This window comes from Oryctolagus cuniculus, chromosome 12, assembly GCF_051225735.1.
Source record: "Oryctolagus cuniculus isolate XC-2025 breed Fujian yellow rabbit chromosome 12, ASM5122573v1, whole genome shotgun sequence".
In the NCBI taxonomy this organism is placed as follows: domain Eukaryota; kingdom Metazoa; phylum Chordata; class Mammalia; order Lagomorpha; family Leporidae; genus Oryctolagus; species Oryctolagus cuniculus.
Genome location: NC_142878.1, coordinates 44092487 through 44109119, shown reverse-complemented (window position 1 = coordinate 44109119; position 16633 = coordinate 44092487). Strand labels below are relative to the sequence as shown.

Here is a 16633-nt window from a genome sequence, read left to right as displayed (position 1 = left end):
TAAGATCATGCACTGGAAAAAGGACAGTCTTTTTAATAAATGGTGCTAGGAAAATGTAAAAGAATGAAAGTAGATCCCTGTCTCTCACCATGTATACAAAGATCAGCACAAAATGAATTAAAGACCTATATGTGATCCTTGAAACTCTGAAACTATCAGAAAAAAAAAAAAAAAAAAAAAAAACAGAGAAAACACTTCAGGACACTGGAATGGTCAAAGATTTTTCTGAACCAGATGTTAAAAGCACAGAAAATGAAAGCAAAATAGACAAATGAGATTTCCTCAAACTAAACAGCTTTTACACAAAAAAGGAAACAATCAACAGAGTGAAGAGATAACTTACAAAATGTTTACAAGCTATACATCTGATACGGGGTTAATATCCAGAATATATAAGGAACTCAAGTAACAGCAATAAATAAGTAATGTAATTTAAAAATGGGCAAAATAGATCTAAATAGATAATTCTCAAAGGAAAACAAACAAATGGCCAACAGGTACATGAAAACAATGCTCAACACCAATAATCACCAGAGAAATGCAAATCAAAATCACAACTAGAGTTACAATAGTTACAATAACTGGATTCATCCCTCACTCCAGTAAAACTGGCTACTATCAAAAAGATAAATGGGGGCTGGCCCTGTGTCACAGCAGGTTAACGCCCTGGCCTCAAGCGCTGGCATCACATATGGGTGCCGTTTGAGACCTAGCTGCTCCACTTCCCATCCAGCTTTCTGCTATGGCCTGGGAAAGCAGTGGAAGATGGCCCTTGTACCCGCGTGGGGGACCAGAAAGAAGTTCCTAGCTCCTGGCTTCGGATCAGTGCAGCACCAGCCATTGAGGCCAACTGGGGAGTGAACCATCGGATGGATGACCTCTCCCTCTCTCCCTCCTTCCCTCTCTCTCTCTGCCTCTCCTCTCTTTTGGTAACTCTGACTTTCAAATAAATAAATAAATCTTTAAAAAAAAAAAAAGACAAATGATAACAAGTATTGGTAAGGATGTGGAAAAGATGGAACTGTTGGTGTTAATGCAAATTAAAATAGGCACTGTGAAAAACAGTATGGAGATCCCTCAAAAAAAGTAAAAATGGATCTACTTCACGATCTAGCAATCCCACTATACGACCGAGGGAAATGAAATTCTCCAATGAAGAGACATCTGCACTCATGTTTATTGCAGTGCTATCCACAACAGCTAAGAAATGGAGAACCCAGGTGTCCATCCACTGATGAATGGATAAAGAAAATGTAGTACATACACACAATGAACATTGGTCAGCCATTAAAAGAATGAAATCTGTCATCTGCAACAACGTGGATAGAACTGGAGGTCATTATGTTAAGTGAAATAAGCCCAGCAAAGAAAGACAAATATCCCATGATCTCACACTCAAGTAAAAGCTAAAGATTAGGTGATCTCAAAAACTTGAAAATGCAATAGTGGTTACCAGAGGGTGGGGAGGTATGTGGGAAATGATGGATGGAGAAAGGGGGAATTACAGGTTTTAGCTAGACAGAAGAATTTCTAAGGTTCTAGTGCATAGTGGGCATGACTATAGATAATGTCAATATACTATATATTTCTCTACTTTAAAAAACTGTAAGAATTTTGGATGCCTTCACTATGAAAAAAAAGTTAAATGTTTCAAAGAATAAATATATTTACCCTGATTGGAAATAACACAATGTATATACGTAATGAAACATGACGTTACTGGGGTTGGTGCCCTGGTGTAGAAGGTAAAGCTGCCACCTGCAGTGTAGGTATCCCAAATGGGCACGGGTTCGAATCCTGGCTGCTGCACTTTGATCCAGCTCTCTACTATGGCCTGGGAAAGCAGTGGAAGATGGCCTAAGTCCTTGGGCCCCTGCACCTTTGTGGGACACCCAGAAGAAGCTCCTGGCTCCTGACTTCAGATCGGTGCAGCTCGGGCCATTGTGGGCATCTGGGGAGTGAACCAGCAGACCCTCTCTCTCTGCCTCTGCCTCTCTGTAACTCTGCCTTTCAAATAAATAAATCTTAAAAAAAGAAGAAGAAGAATAAAGAAACATGACATTGCACCTCATTTATCAATAGGTATAAATTTTATTTATGCCTTTAAATTTTTTTAAATAAATTAAATTCTTTTAAAGTTTTACTTATTTATTTGAAAGAGTTACACAGAGAGAGGAGAGGCAGAGAGAAAGAGAGAGTCTTCCACCCGATGGTTCACTACCCAATGGGCCGCAACAGCCGGAGTTGCACCCATCCAAAGCCAGGAGCCAGGAGCTTCCTCCAGGTCTCCCATTTGGGTGCAGGGGTCCAAAGACTAAGGCCATCATCTACTGCCTTCCCAGGCCATAGCAGAGAGCTGGATCAGAAGTGGAGCAGCCAGGTCCCACACCGGCGCCCATAAGGTACTCTGGCACTTCAGGCCAGGGCGTTAACCCACTGTGCCACAGCGCCAGCCCCAAAATAAATTAATTTTTAAAAGACCTAGGTCAGGGCTGGCGCTGTGGCTCAGAGAGTTAAAGCCCTGGTCTACGGTGCCAGCATCACATATGGATGCTGGTTGAAGCCCTGGCTGCCCACTTATAATCCAGCTCCCTGCTATGGCCTGGGAAAACAGTAGAAGATGGCCCAAGTGCTTGGGTCCCTGTACCAGTATGGGAAACCAGGAAGAAGCTCCTGGTTCCTGGCTTCAGATCAGCAGAGCTCTGGCCACTGCAGCCATCTGGGGAGTGAACCAGTGGATAGAAGATCTCTCTCTCTGTCTCTACCTCTCTCTGTAACTCTTTCAAATAAATAAAATAAATCTCTAAAAATACTTACATAAAGAAAATTTTAAAAATAAAATAAAAAATAAAAAGACTTGGGTCTGAATCTTGTAGTAATTGTGTGACTTTGTTTTTTTTTCTTACTTTCTCACCTATAAAATGAGGCTAAGACCAACCTCATCAAGCTGATAGGAGAAGTAAAGCGTCCCAGTGGATAAACACCCAGTGTAATGCCTAACACATAGTAAACAGTTAACAAAGAGCTGCTGCTTACATTCTGATGTTTTATTAAATTTCCCAGATGATTCCTATATCCCAGGAAATTAAGGTCCCTGAAGATAGGCAAAATTGGAGAAAGACAAAGATCAGCATCAACTATCACTTTCATAGTAATGTTATTAATTTAACTTTGTGTAAATAAGCAAAATAGATACCAACAGACATAATAAAATAGTGCAATGAGAAACTCCTGGACTTTTACCCAGATTTTAAATGTGAGACTCCCTTTTGATCACTCTGAAATGTTGTGATACCTAATCAACTAAATGATAAAGGTAAAACACAGGGAAACAATAATATACTTACCAATAACTTTTGATTATTTATGCATTTATTTCATTGGAAAGGCAGAGAAACAGAGATAGAGATCTCTCTTCCACTGGTTTACTCCCTAAAGCCAGGCCCAAGCCAAAAACTTGGAACTCAATCCAGGCTTCCCATGTGGGAGGCAGATACTCAAGTACTTGAGCCATGACCTGCTGCCTCCCAGGCAGCAGGAAGCTGGAATTAGAAGTAGATCTGGGCTGGCGCCGCGGCTCAATAGGCTAATCCTCCGCCTGTGGCACCGGCACACGGGGTTCTAGTCCTGGTTGGGGCACCGGATTCTGTCCCAGTTGCCCCTCTTCCAGGCCAGCTCTCTGCTGCGGCCCAGGAGTGCAGTGGAGGATGGCCCAAGTCCTTGGGCCCTGCACCCACATGGGAGACCAGGAGAAGCACCTGGTTCCTAGCTTTGGATCAGCGCAGTGCGCCGGCGGCAGCGCGCCGGCCGCGGCGGCCATTGGAGGGTGAACCAATGGCAAAGGAAAATCTTTCTCTCTGTCTCTCTCTCACTGTCCACTCTGCCTATCAAAAAAAAAAAAAAAAAAAAAAGTAGATCTAGAACTCAAACCTACACACTCTGTTATGGGATGCAGGTGCCCCAGAGTGGTGACTTAATTGCTATGTTGAGTGCTTGGCTGACCAATAACTAAAATGTTTGATACTGGGTTAGGTATTGTTTCATACCAGCATCTCATATGGGTGCCGGTTAGTGTCCCAGCTACTCCACTTCCAGTCCAGCTCCCTATTAACACATCTCAGAAAGCAGCAGAAGACAACCCAAGTACTTGGGCCCTTTCCACCCATGTGGGAAACATGGATGAAGCTCCTGGTTCTTGGTTTCAGTTTGGCCTGAACCTGGCCATTGGACCAGCGGATAAAAGACCTCTTTGTCTCTATCCGTAACTCTGCTTTTCAAATAAATAAATAAACCTTTATAAAATATTTTAAAAATAAATAAATAAAAACAGATACCTATAGAATAATTCTCTGTTAGTCACAGAACCCAAAGTATTACAGTAATCCAACAGAATTAAGGGGGAAAATGGTTTAAAATGGCAAAACCTCAGTAAATAAAAATTGTTACACACTTCTGCTTTTAAAAAAAAGCCAGATTTGGCTGGCACCGCGGCTCACTAGGCTAATCCTCCACCTTGCGGCGCCGGCACACCGGGTTCTAGTCCCGGTTGGGGCACCGGATTCTGTCCCGGCTGCCCCTCTTCCAGGCCAGCTCTCTGCTATGGCCCAGGAGTGCAGTGGAGGATGGCCCAAGTGCTTGGGCCCTGCACCCCGTGGGAGACCAGGAGAAGCACCTGGCTCCTGCCATCGGATCAGCGCGGTGCGCAGGCCGCAGTGCGCCAGCCGCGGCGGCCATTGGAGGGTGAACCAATGGCAAAGGAAGACCTTTCTCTCTGTCTCTCTCTCTCACTGTCCACTCTGCCTGTCAAAAAAAAAAAAAAAAAAAGGCCAGATTTTAAGTGTCAGAAATGTCATCCCTGAATTATCTGCTTCAATCTATCAAGAAACTAGTGCGCTGGGAAGAGATATGCTAAGCAGATTCTCCTACCATTTTAAGTTACAACCTTCATTTTTTAAAGTTCTTGAATCAGCTATACCTTTTTTAAAATTTAACGTAATTTTTAAGGATTTACTTATTTAATTTCAAAGTTAGAGTTCCAGAGAGGTGAAGAGAGAGACAGAGATCAATCTTCCATCTTCTAGCCAATGCCCCAAATGGTTATAATAGTCAGGGCTGGGCTGGGCCAAAGCCAGGAGCCAGGCACTATTTTCTGGTCTCTCACATGGGTAGCAGGGGCCCAAACACTTGGGCCATCTTCTGCTGCTTTTTCCAGGCCATTAGCAGAGAGCTGGATCAGAAATGGAACAGCCAGGACATGAACCAGTGCCCATATAGGATGCTCGTATCGCAAGTGGTGGCATTAGCTGCTATATCACAATGTCAGCAATGAAATTTAACATATTTTATATTTAAAATTTCTCATGTTTTGTTTGTTACATTTTTAAAAATGTAACTACCCAGCATTTTATATATTATTTCAGAGCTGTTTTCTAGACTTTTTTTAATTATGGTAAGAACAATAATTGATGTGATGTGTTATATTTAAAGGTGCTGAGTTATCCTTACATATTATACATCAGGGATTTAAAGTTTTTGATACACAAACATAACAATACTTTTGTTTTGAAACTGGTAAAATTACAGTTGTCAAGAGATTACAGTATCTTGGAAGTCAAATGAAGAGTCAGTCTCAAAAACAAAGGATATTCCAAGTTAGTAAATAAGGCAAACACACTGATGAGAATTAGACTTCAAATATTCTCCCACAGCTATTAAAAGATCATCTTGATCCTGATCACATTTCATTCTCCACAGTCTCCAGGCCCCTGCTGATTATATTCCTTCTCCCCTTTTAATGCTGGTAGAGTAATTAATTCATCCATCAGTTACATAGTTGTTATCAACTATTTAGTCCCTGGCATGAAGAAGTTGTATGAGATGGAAAAGGTAGAGGTGAAGAAGAAAACAGTGGTGGAGCTACCAATGGAATACATTGGCTTTTGCCCACTTGGATTTGTATGAATACACAAAAACTTTTATTACATTATTGTTTTTCCAAAAAACATTGAATACATAGAGCACTATTATGTATCACATAGAAATAATTAACTTATGGAGGCTGGCGGCATGGCTCACTAGGCTAATCCTCCACCTGCAGCGCCGGCACCCCAGGTTCTAGACCCGGTTGGGGCGCCGGATTCTGTCCCGGTTGCTCCTCTTCCAGTCCAGCTCTCTGCTATGGCCCCAGAAGGCAGTGGAGGATGGCCCAAGTGCTTGGGCCCTACACTCACATGGGAGACCAACCAGGAGGAGGCACCTGGCTCCTGGCTTCGGATCGGCACAGCGCACCAGCCGCAGCGCGCCGGCTGTAGCGGTCATTTGGGGGGGTGAACCAACAGAAGGAAGACCTTTCTCTCTGTCTCTCTCTCTCTCACTGCCTAATTCTGCCTGTCAAAAAAAAATTAACTTATGGATATATTTTATACATACCTATGCAGGCTTATCATTTGTAAAGTTCTTTTATTGTCTCAAGAAAGCACAAAACATGCAAAATGACCCTTTTATTTTTTAGTTGAATGTGTAGTAACTTACCTCTGCGCTCTTCATGGCTTTAAGAATATTCCCCACTGTATCAGTAAAGGTGTTACCCAGTATTCTACCCAATTTCTTGTACAAGGAACCCAAACATACCACGGCAGCACTGAAACAACATTTAAATTAGAAATTAGTCATGGCTGAGAAGATAGAAATAAAAAGATCTGAGAATATACAAAGGTGACTATTTAAAAATTTTCTCAGCCAGCGCCGCAGCTCACTAGGCTAATCCTCTGCCTGCGGTGCCGGTACTCCAGGTTCTAGTCCCGGTTGGAGCGTCGGATTCTGTCCCAGTTGCTCCTCTTCCAGGCCAGCTCTCTGCTGTGGCCCGGGAAGGCAGTGGAGGATGGCCCAAGTGCTTGGGCCCTGCACCCGCATGGGAGACCAGGTGGAAGCACCTGGCTCCTGGCTTCGGATTGGCGCAGCGCAACGGCCACAGCGCACCAGCCGTAGCAGCCATTTTGGGGGTGAACCAACAGAAGGAAGACCTTTCTCTCTTTCTCTCTAACTCTGCCTGTCAAAAAAAATTATTTAAAAAAATTATTAAAAATTTTCTCAGGAGAGGTGCTGTGGAGTAACACGTAAAGGCACCCACTGGACTTGGGAACTGCAAATGGACGCCAATTCAAGCCTTGGTTATTCTGCTTCCAATCCAGCTCCCTGATAATGGCCAAAGAAAGCAGCAGAAGATGGCTCAAGCGCTTGGGTCCCCGAAACCTCAGGAGAGATGTGGAAGAGGCTCCTGGCTCTTAGCTTTAGCCCAGCCCCATCATTCTGGCCATCTGGGGAGTGAACTAGCGGATAAAATCTCTCTCTCTCTCTCGCTAATTCTGCCTTTCAAATAAGCAAATAAATTTTTTAAAAAATTTTTTTCTTTGTTGCTTTTCACTTTCTTGGAAGTATCCTTTGAAACACAAATGCTGAAGTCTCATTTATCTATATTTTTCTCTTGTCAGTTAAGCTTTTAGTGTTTTATCTCAGAAATAGTAGCGTAATCCAGGTTACAAAGATTTACTAGTTTTTTTCCATAAGAGTTTTATAGTTTAGTTGTTACAGTTCAATCTGTGATCCATTCTGAGTTAGTTTCTTTGTAGATGGTACAACAGAAGGATAAAACTTCACTTGTTGCATGTAGATAGTCAGCTCTCCAGAAGGAAAAGATTCATTTTTACTTTGAAAAAGAGAAAATTCTCCAGAATCTACCCTGCGGCTAAATCCTATGCATGACACTTAGGTGAATATGAAATAATTATACATTCAATAACAAGAATTGTAAAAGGATATCTATCTTAATGTAGATATCAACCAAGAGATCTATCATCCCTCAAAATTTCTTACAAAATGAAATTTTGCAAAATATTTTAATAGCATTTGGCTTCATATATTAGATAATCAAAGCTGGACTTAAAGATAATGAAAAACAAGCAATAATATTCCCATCAAATTTTTGAAACCTGAAAACTTCACAGGTTCTGTAATAAGCAAAAAATCAGATCAACAAGATTTCTAGTCACTACTGTGGAACCATGTGGCTCATGGGCTGATCTAAAGCAACAGGTGATATAATGAAATGAGTCCTGTGGAGAAATAAACTAAGCCATTATTTTTAGTATCTCAGAAGAATATTTTTCACAAGATACTTATTTTCAGTTTCACTTCTAAGAACCAAGAAACTAAAAGAATACCCAAACTCTGAAGAATTTTGAGTATCTTCTTCACAGTCACTCAAGAGCTAAAATTTTAGAAAGAGGTTTTGGATCTCAAATCCAGACATCAAATATGTCTAAAATATTTTTTAAAACTTTCAGTCCATAGAACAATGTTAAAGGTAGATTAAAAATTCAGTTTCAAAGTAACTGTCAAGTTAGTTTGGGTATTTTATAAAAATGACCCAAGCAAGAAGCAGTATGTTTTGAAGTTTAACTTACAGTTTAGTGGGAAGATAACTTGGAGAATCATCTTTGCTACGAATAAGATCATTACATTTATCGATTGTCTCATAAACAGAGAATGTGTCTCCGATACTATAAAGTATGGCTAGATTCTTAGCAAGAAGTTTGCGGGTAGGAGGCCCTGGGGAACTGTTCAACAAATACAGAAGCTGTTCCACAAGAGTCTTCTGCTTCTCCTTTACATCACTCTAGAAAGAAAGGTAACAAAAAGGATTAACTCCAAGTCAATATACTTACATGTAAGCCTGTAACACAATTTTTCTCCTATATATTTAAGAACTGAACCAATTCTAGAAAAACACAAAATTATTTTGAATAAAAGTTACAAATAAGCCAGTAGCACGGTCATCATGCTACACTAACATGGTGGTTTGCTACCTGTTGACATTTCCAAAAAATAAATTCCAAATCACACTATACTATAGTCTCTGTTAACAAAGGCAAGGGTTCTATTTCTTCTAAATCTCTCTTATATTTGAAAAGTAGGACAAATTTGTATTAACTAGAGCTTCTTAGTTACTTAGCTTGCTTCACCTATGTATATCTGCATAAATAAAGGAGTAACCTATGATCTATAACCAGAGTTGGTCTTGATATAGTTACTCACTTTACTCAGACATTTTTCTAAATTTAGTGTAACTTTTGCTTGGCAATGCTGAATTTCAAAGTGAGGAGCAAAAAATTTACTATATTTTCACTATTAAGTCTTAACAAAGTCTAACATTTTAAAGTTAATTTGGATTATTCTGAACAAAACTAGAAAAGCAAACCAAAGAAATAACATTTTTGGCACTTAAAACCAAAACAACTTCTATGATTTTACCCACCCTGTTGGTTGCTAGCAAGAGCTTTTCCAAATATCTCAACCATTCAAAAATAAACTCTGCCTTCTGAACTTCACCTAGTTGATTATATGCTTCTTCATTTAGCAATAAGCTATGAGCCGACTCCATTCCTAGAGCAAATTCTCCTAGCCAGTCACAATTCTTCTCAGACTTCAGCCAATATACCTCAGAACAAAAATCTGAAATAGAGGAAAACAGCATATTACAAGGAAGGTAAAAAAGAAGGCAATGAAATGCATACATCTTTTTTAACTGCTCTAATGTGAGCTTAGGAAAATCCCAATAATAAATTTTGGTTAACACTGATACATAATGCACCTCTGTATTCTGTTCTCCTTTTTTAAGAGTGGACAGGCGGGCCGGCGCCGCAGCTCACTAGGCTAATCCTCCGCCTAGCGGTGCCGGCACACCGGGTTCTAGTCCCGGTCGGGGCACCGGATTCTGTCCCGGTTGCCCCTCTTCCAGGCCAGCTCTCTGCTATGGCCAGGGAGTGCAGTGGAGGATGGCCCAGGTGCTTGGGCCCTGCACCCCATGGGAGACCAGGAGAAGCACCTGGCTCCTGCCATAGGATCAGCGCGGTGCGCCGGCCACAGTGCGCCAGCCATTGGAGGGTGAACCAACGGCAAAAGGAAGACCTTTCTCTCTGTCTCTCTCTCTCACTGTCCACTCTGCCTGTCAAAAAAAAAAAAAAAAAAAGAGTGGACAGGCAAAATAAAGTAGAATTAGTGATATTCATATGCAAAAATATGGTAAACAGATTCCACTAAAATCCTGCAAATTTTAAAGTTAGTTACACTGAGTATTAGGTAACACCTAAAATGAGTCATGGACACGTATCAACAAATGACTAAATATCCAGACCTCCTACTAAAATTCTGTAGTGGAACTTACCATGTCCTTGGGCTTAGGTATGTTTCCTGTCATTTACCTGGAATTCCAAACCTGAAACAGAGGGACTTTTGCCTATTAGCATTTGTTCCTCACTCAGTCTAACAAAGATACTGCTTATAGTTTTAGGCTAAGAATTTAAGGAGAGTTTTATGTCAACCAGTAGATACTCTCCTTATCTTGTGAGCTCTGTTGTGAAAGCAAACTTTTTTTTTAAGGTACTTGGACAAATGTTGCCCAGGAATTGTACCAACATACATAACTGCTTGAACCCAGATCCAATGTCTTCTATAGAAAACAGAGAGGTTTGTTTTTTCTTTTTTTTTTTAGTTTGCCCTAGGTACACTCTACTCTTTTCAGAATACATAGATATCATAAATGTGTATGCATACACACATAAACACATTCACACACAAATTTATAAGATGGCATTGTAATTATAAGACAGAACTTTTTACTTTAAGAAGGTAAATACTCAAAAAAAAAAAAAAAAAACCAAAAAAGAAAAGAAGGTACATATTCAGGTATAAGCAGTAAAGCAAGTGTTCCAGTTCAACTCACTTTCAAGTGGTTAAGCAAATTAATCAATAAACAAAATGTTTACTAGGTGACTGTAAATAGTAGGTTTATGAGTCATCATTTCACTATTCTTCAACTCTTCTGTGGTTTTTAAAAAGATCACAATAATAAGTAGAAAAATTTTAAGTAAGGACAGAAGTAACAATCTAGCTTTAAGAAATAAAGCATTATTCTGTATGACTACAGCTCACAATAATATATTACAAAATGTAAAAGAACTCTAAGAGAAGAGAGGGTAGGCTCCATCCATAGTGAAAATATGAGGTGAAATTACTGGTTGTCCTGACTTGATGAGTTCATCCTATATACATGTGCTCAGACACTGCAATGCATCCCACTGAGATGGACTAGTACTACTTGTCTTTCTTTCTTTTTTTTTTTTTTTTTTTGACAGAGTGGACAGTGAGAGAGAGAGACAGAGAGAAAGGTCTTCCTTTGCCCTCCAAAGGCGCTGCAGCCGGCGCACTGCGCTGATCCGATGGCAGGAGCCAGGTGCTTCTCCTGGTCTCCCATGCGGGTGCAGGGCCCAAGCACTTGGGCCATCCTCCACTGCACTCCCTGGCCACAGCAGAGAGCTGGCCTGGAAGAGGGGCAACCGGGACAGAATCCGGCGCCCCGACCGGGACTAGAACCCGGTGTGCCGGCGCCGCAAGGCGGAGGATTAGCCTAGTGAGCTGCGGTGCCGGCCTGACTAGTACTACTTGTTAATAAAACTTTTTAAAAATTAGGTTAAAGAAAAATGTATTACTGCTATTGAGAATAGCAGGTATCATCAGGAATATTAAAGAGATGGCACCAAGGGTACCTCAAATAGTTGGTAGAAAATTGAATTAAAATATAAGATTATTTTGGTATAAAAACTTTTGAAATATATGTAGGTTTTTCATAATCTGCATTTCTGTGAACTTCTGAAGACTTCTCAAATACAAAGCATGGATACTCCCATTTGCTAATGTATCAAAAGTAAATGAAGAGGCTGGCGATGTGGCATAGCATTCATATGGGTGCCAGTATGTGTCCCAACAGCTCCACAGTTGATCCAGCTCCCTGCAAATGTGCCTTAAAAAGTACTTGGGCCCCTGCACCCAAGTGGGAGAACTGAAAGAAGCTCCTGGCTTTGGCCAGCCTACCCCTGGCTACTGTGGCTATTTGGGGAGTGAAGCAGCAGATGGAAGATATTTATCTCTCTCTCTCTCCCTCTCTCTCCCTCTGTGTTTCAAATACACAAATTAATTTAAAATAAAGATGTCTCTTTTAAAAAAAAGTAAATGAATAAAATTCCAAGCTAAATATAAACATCTGGAATTTCACAGAAATATAGGTAGTATGTTACAGGCAATAAAATTTTTAAATTACATGCCTTATATAGTTCTTTAAACAAATCTTAACCTTTTAAAAAGAAGCCAGTAAGTAAAAATGTATTAGCCTTTCATATAGGAGATATGGAGAAGGCATTTCATTTCTTTTCTCCCAGAATTTACTGGTATAAAATTGCCTAGAGTATCAGCTCATCATAATTATCACATAATTGAAAAGACCCTCTTTAAAAGATGGTAGTCACAATCAGGTTTCCTGTTGGATAAATCTGGCCTGCAATGGACTGAAAAATACAGCCAGCTGTTAACATGTAAACCTGAAAAGACTGCACGTGAAAATCAGAGTCCTATTCTCACAACCCAATAAATGACTGAATCTAAATGGTCAGGGACTATCCAGCAGCCCACAGTCACACCCCAGCCTGCCTTATTCACTTATATTATTTGCCAGTTTCTATGGGTTTCTTTTTTTTTCTTTAAGATTTATTTATTTATTATTTTTTTTTTTTTTGACAGGCAGAGTGGACAGTGAGAGAGAGAGACAGAGAGAAAGGCCTTCCTTTGCCGTTGGTTCACCCTCCAATGGCTGCCGCGGCCGGCGCACCGTGCTGATCCGATGGCAGGAGCCAGGAGCCAGGTGCTTTTCCTGGTCTCCCATGGGGTGCAGGGCCCAAGCACCTGGGCCATCCTCCACTGCACTCCCGGGCCACAGCAGAGAGCTGGCCCGGAAGAGGGGCAACCAGGACAGAATCCGGCACCCCAACTGGGACTAGAACCCGGTGTGCCGGCGCCGCCAGGCAGAGGATTAGCCTAGTGAGCCGCGGCGCCGGCCAGATTTATTTTTTTATTTGAAAGTCAGAGTTGGCTGGCGCGTGGCTCAATAAGCTAATCCTCTGCCTGCGGCGCCCGCACACAGGGTTCTAGTCCCGGTCGGGGCGCCGGATTCTGTCCCGGTCGCTCCTCTTCCAGTCCAGCTCTCTACTGTGGCCCGGGAAGGCAGTGGAAGATGGCCCAAGTGCTTGGGCCCTACACCCGCATGGGAGACCAGGAGAAGCACCTGGCTCCTGGCTTCGGATCAGCGTGGTGCGCCGGCCACAGCGGCCATTGGAGGGTAAACCAACGGAAAAAGGAAGACCTTTCTCCCTGTCTCTCTCTCTCACTGTCCACTCTGCCTGTCAAAACAAACAAACAAGCAAACACACACACACACACAAAAACAAAACAGAGTTACACAGAGAAGGAGGCGGGGAGGGGGAGGGAGGGAGAGCGAGGGGGGGGGGGAGGGAGGGAGGGAGGGAGGGAGGGAGAGAGAGAGAGAGAGAGACAGGCCTTCCATCTGATGGTTCACTCCCTAATTGGCTGCAACTGCTGCAACTGTACCAATCTGAAGCCAGGTGCCTCTCCCAGTTTTCCCACACAGGTGCAGGGGCCCAAGGACTTGGGCGATCTTCTACTGCTTTCCCAGGCCACAGCAGAGAGCTGGATTGTAAGCAGAGCTTCCCAGGCCACAGCAGAGAGCTGGATTGGAAGCAGAGCAGGTGGGACTTGAACCGGCTCCCATATGGGATGCCAGCACCACAGGTGGCAGCTCTACCCGCTATGCCACAGTGCAGGCCCCTTTATGGGTTTCTATTTATGCTTTTATTTAACTTTTATGGATTTTCAAATTTTTCAGCTCCCACTTTTTATCTCACCTGTGACCTTTGGCTTGCCAATATTCCAGATTCTATGACACTACCCCAGGGGGCAAAGGTCAGCTTTCACCTAGCCAGTCTTCTCCTGTGTATGCTATTTTAGCCATCTGGGTTGTACCTTCCCAATCAGTGCTACCTGCTTACCTAACACTACCCATGACTTGGCTCTAACAGTCTTAAAACAACAATACAACAAAGATTCTTCTGAAAAAACTCACTTTTAATAAACAAAGAAAAATATAAACAACGGTGCTAAAATTCATTTTTATAGAGACAACATGAATTCTGGCTTTAAAAACCCTCCTTTCCTATAGGTATCAAAGTAAATTAGCCAAAATATTCACAATTAAGAATAAAGTTAATAAATGCTAGAGAAATAATTTCTGGAAGAAACCTACTAAGTATTTAGAAGAGGAAAGGATGGGGCAGGCATTTGGCACCATGGCTTAAGTGGCTGCATGGGACACCCATATCCCATATCAGAGTACTGGTTTTTATCCAGGCTTCTGTGTTTCCAATACAGCTTCCTGCTGATGCAAGCTGGGAGGCAGCAGATGAGGGCTTCAAATACTTGGGTCTCTGACACCCACATGAGAGACTTGGATGGAACACTGCGCTCCTGGCTTTGGCCTGACGCAGTTTAGGCTGTTACAGCCAGTTAGGGAATGAACTAGTGGATGGAAGATCTCTTTCTTTCTGTGTCTCTATCTCCCTCCCTGTCTCTCTGCTTTTTAAATCAAATGAAAAGAAACACAAATTGAAAAAGAAAAAAAAAAAAAAAAAAAAAAAAGATGAAAAGCAAGCCTGCACCCAATATTTATGATTACTTGAGAAAAAAAAAAAAATTGCCTCTGTAACACAGAGAAACTTTCCTGTAACCACTAGGATGAATCAAAATCCTATCTTAAGAATTCAATGCCCCTTTCTAATGGTAATTTATAAAGGTCATTAGGACTGCTAAAGAGATTTTTTTCCCTTAGGCAACAGCAATACTGTAGTGTAAAATGATCTATCAAGAAGCAAAATAGCTAACACAATGTGACAATAAATAATTCAGTGAAAAGCTTCAGATCATAATCAGGGCATAAAGTTATCTCTAATGCCCTCAATACATTCCTCATATAAATTACTCAAAGGAACTAAGTAGTCCCTAATTGTAATTTCATGTCTAAAACCCCTGTCTAAAATGCACCTGAGAGATCCACATATGCACTGTGAATGTGATAAGCAAGTACTTTGCAAATTACATGCTCCTATTCTTCCCTGAAGTCTTACTTTAGAAAGACAGACATAAATGCAGACAACACTAATGACTGTTTTAATGTAACCACAACACTACATGATGAGGAATAATTATTCTAAGTTTTCTCTTAGTTTTCATTCTTATGTTGGAGATTATAAAGTGGTTAGTTTATTAAAAATAAACACACAGAGGGCTGCATTGTGGCATTGATGGGTTAAGCTGCTGCCTGCAATGCTGGCATCCCATATAGGGAGCTGGTTTGCGTCCCAGCTGCTCCACTCTCAATCCAGCTCTCTATTAATGTGCCTGGAAAAACAGCGAAAGATGGTCCAAGTGCTTGGGCCCCTTGCACCCACAAGGGAGACCCAGATGAAGCTCCTGGCTTCAGCCTGGCCCAACTCCAGCTGATGCAGATATTTGGGAAGTGACCCAGCAGATACAAGATCAATCTCTCGCCACTCCCTTTCAAAAAAATAACTCTTTAAAAAAATCAACACACAGCAGTAATACTGAAATATTTTTCAGTTAGTTGCTACTCAAAAAACAGATTTCATACAACTGATCCAACTGCAATGCCAGGCACTAACAAAACTTTAGCTATTTTATTCGAAAATGTTTTTGATCAACAGGCAATATGTGTACATTTTTATGGGACATGGTATATCTTCAGAAATAGAGCATAAACCAATCAAACCAGCCTTTCCATTTCCTTATTTGTGTTTACAACCTACCAGCTCCTCTTCTCCAGCTGTTTATATGTATTATTGTGAACTATAGTCATCCCAATGTGCTACAGAACATCAGAATTTAATTCCATCTGTGTTTTGGTCCCCATTATCCAGCCTCCCTCTACATGTGTTCATCCTAACTTTCCCAACCTCTTTTCCAACAGTAATCACTGTCCTAAGTTCAGTCAACTCTTTTTTAACTTCCACATGAGAATATGGTATTTGTCTTTCTGTGTCTAGCTTACTCAGTTTCATCTATGTTGCTGCAAATGACAGGACTCCATTGCTGAATAACATTACATTGTGTTTACATACAGTATCTTGGTTCTTGTGTACAATGAACATGAAAATATGTGTATCTTTCATATAGTGATTTCATTTTCTTGGGATATATATCCAGAAGTGGAATAGCTGGGTCATATGCTGGATCTACTTTAGTTTTTGAGGATGGAAGGGTTCTCTTTTTCTCCACACCCTCACCAGCATTTATTTTTTTCTTTTTGTTAACAGCCATTCTAACTGGAGTGAAATGATAGTTCATTGTGGTTTTGATTTGCATCTCCATGATAGTTGGTGATACTCAACATGTTTTCATATATTTCTTGACCATTTTTATTTCCTTTTCTGAGAAACGAATGAATATTCATGTTCTGCCCATTTCTTTAATGTCGCTCCCCCTCTTCCTGGAGGAACGACACTAAACCCTGCCTAAGCTTCATATCCGAGTCACGGCACCATTATGTCGCTCCCCCTCTTCGCGGAGGAACGACACAGGACCCTGCGCTGTTCTTTTGTCTGCTCGGCCCTCCCCGGGTTTGCTGCTGGTTCTTCCCAGGTTGGCTACCGTCCCTTCC

The 16633-nt window shown here is 41.4% G+C and overlaps 1 protein-coding gene across 16 annotated transcripts in view; it reads right to left on the bottom strand.

Moving 5' to 3' along the window:
- The window catches only part of HEATR5A (HEAT repeat containing 5A), a 147906-nt gene that overhangs the window by 112735 nt on the left and 18538 nt on the right, over positions 1 to 16633 (bottom strand). For 11 of the 16 annotated variants that reach the window (XM_051822142.3, XM_070053791.2, XM_070053794.2 and 8 more), the window contains 3 exons: positions 9314 to 9510; positions 8463 to 8674; positions 6532 to 6640 (listed from right to left, as the gene is read on the bottom strand). In XM_051822142.3, the coding sequence (XP_051678102.2) occupies positions 6532 to 6640; positions 8463 to 8674; positions 9314 to 9439 (447 nt within the window). In that variant the 5' untranslated portion in view covers positions 9440 to 9510. Of the gene's footprint in view, positions 1 to 3036; positions 3095 to 6531; positions 6641 to 8462; positions 8675 to 9313; positions 9511 to 10222; positions 10269 to 16633 lie in introns of those variants that run through there. The other 5 variants (XM_070053797.2, XM_089309829.1, XM_089309828.1 and 2 more) reach the window with 2 other exon arrangements.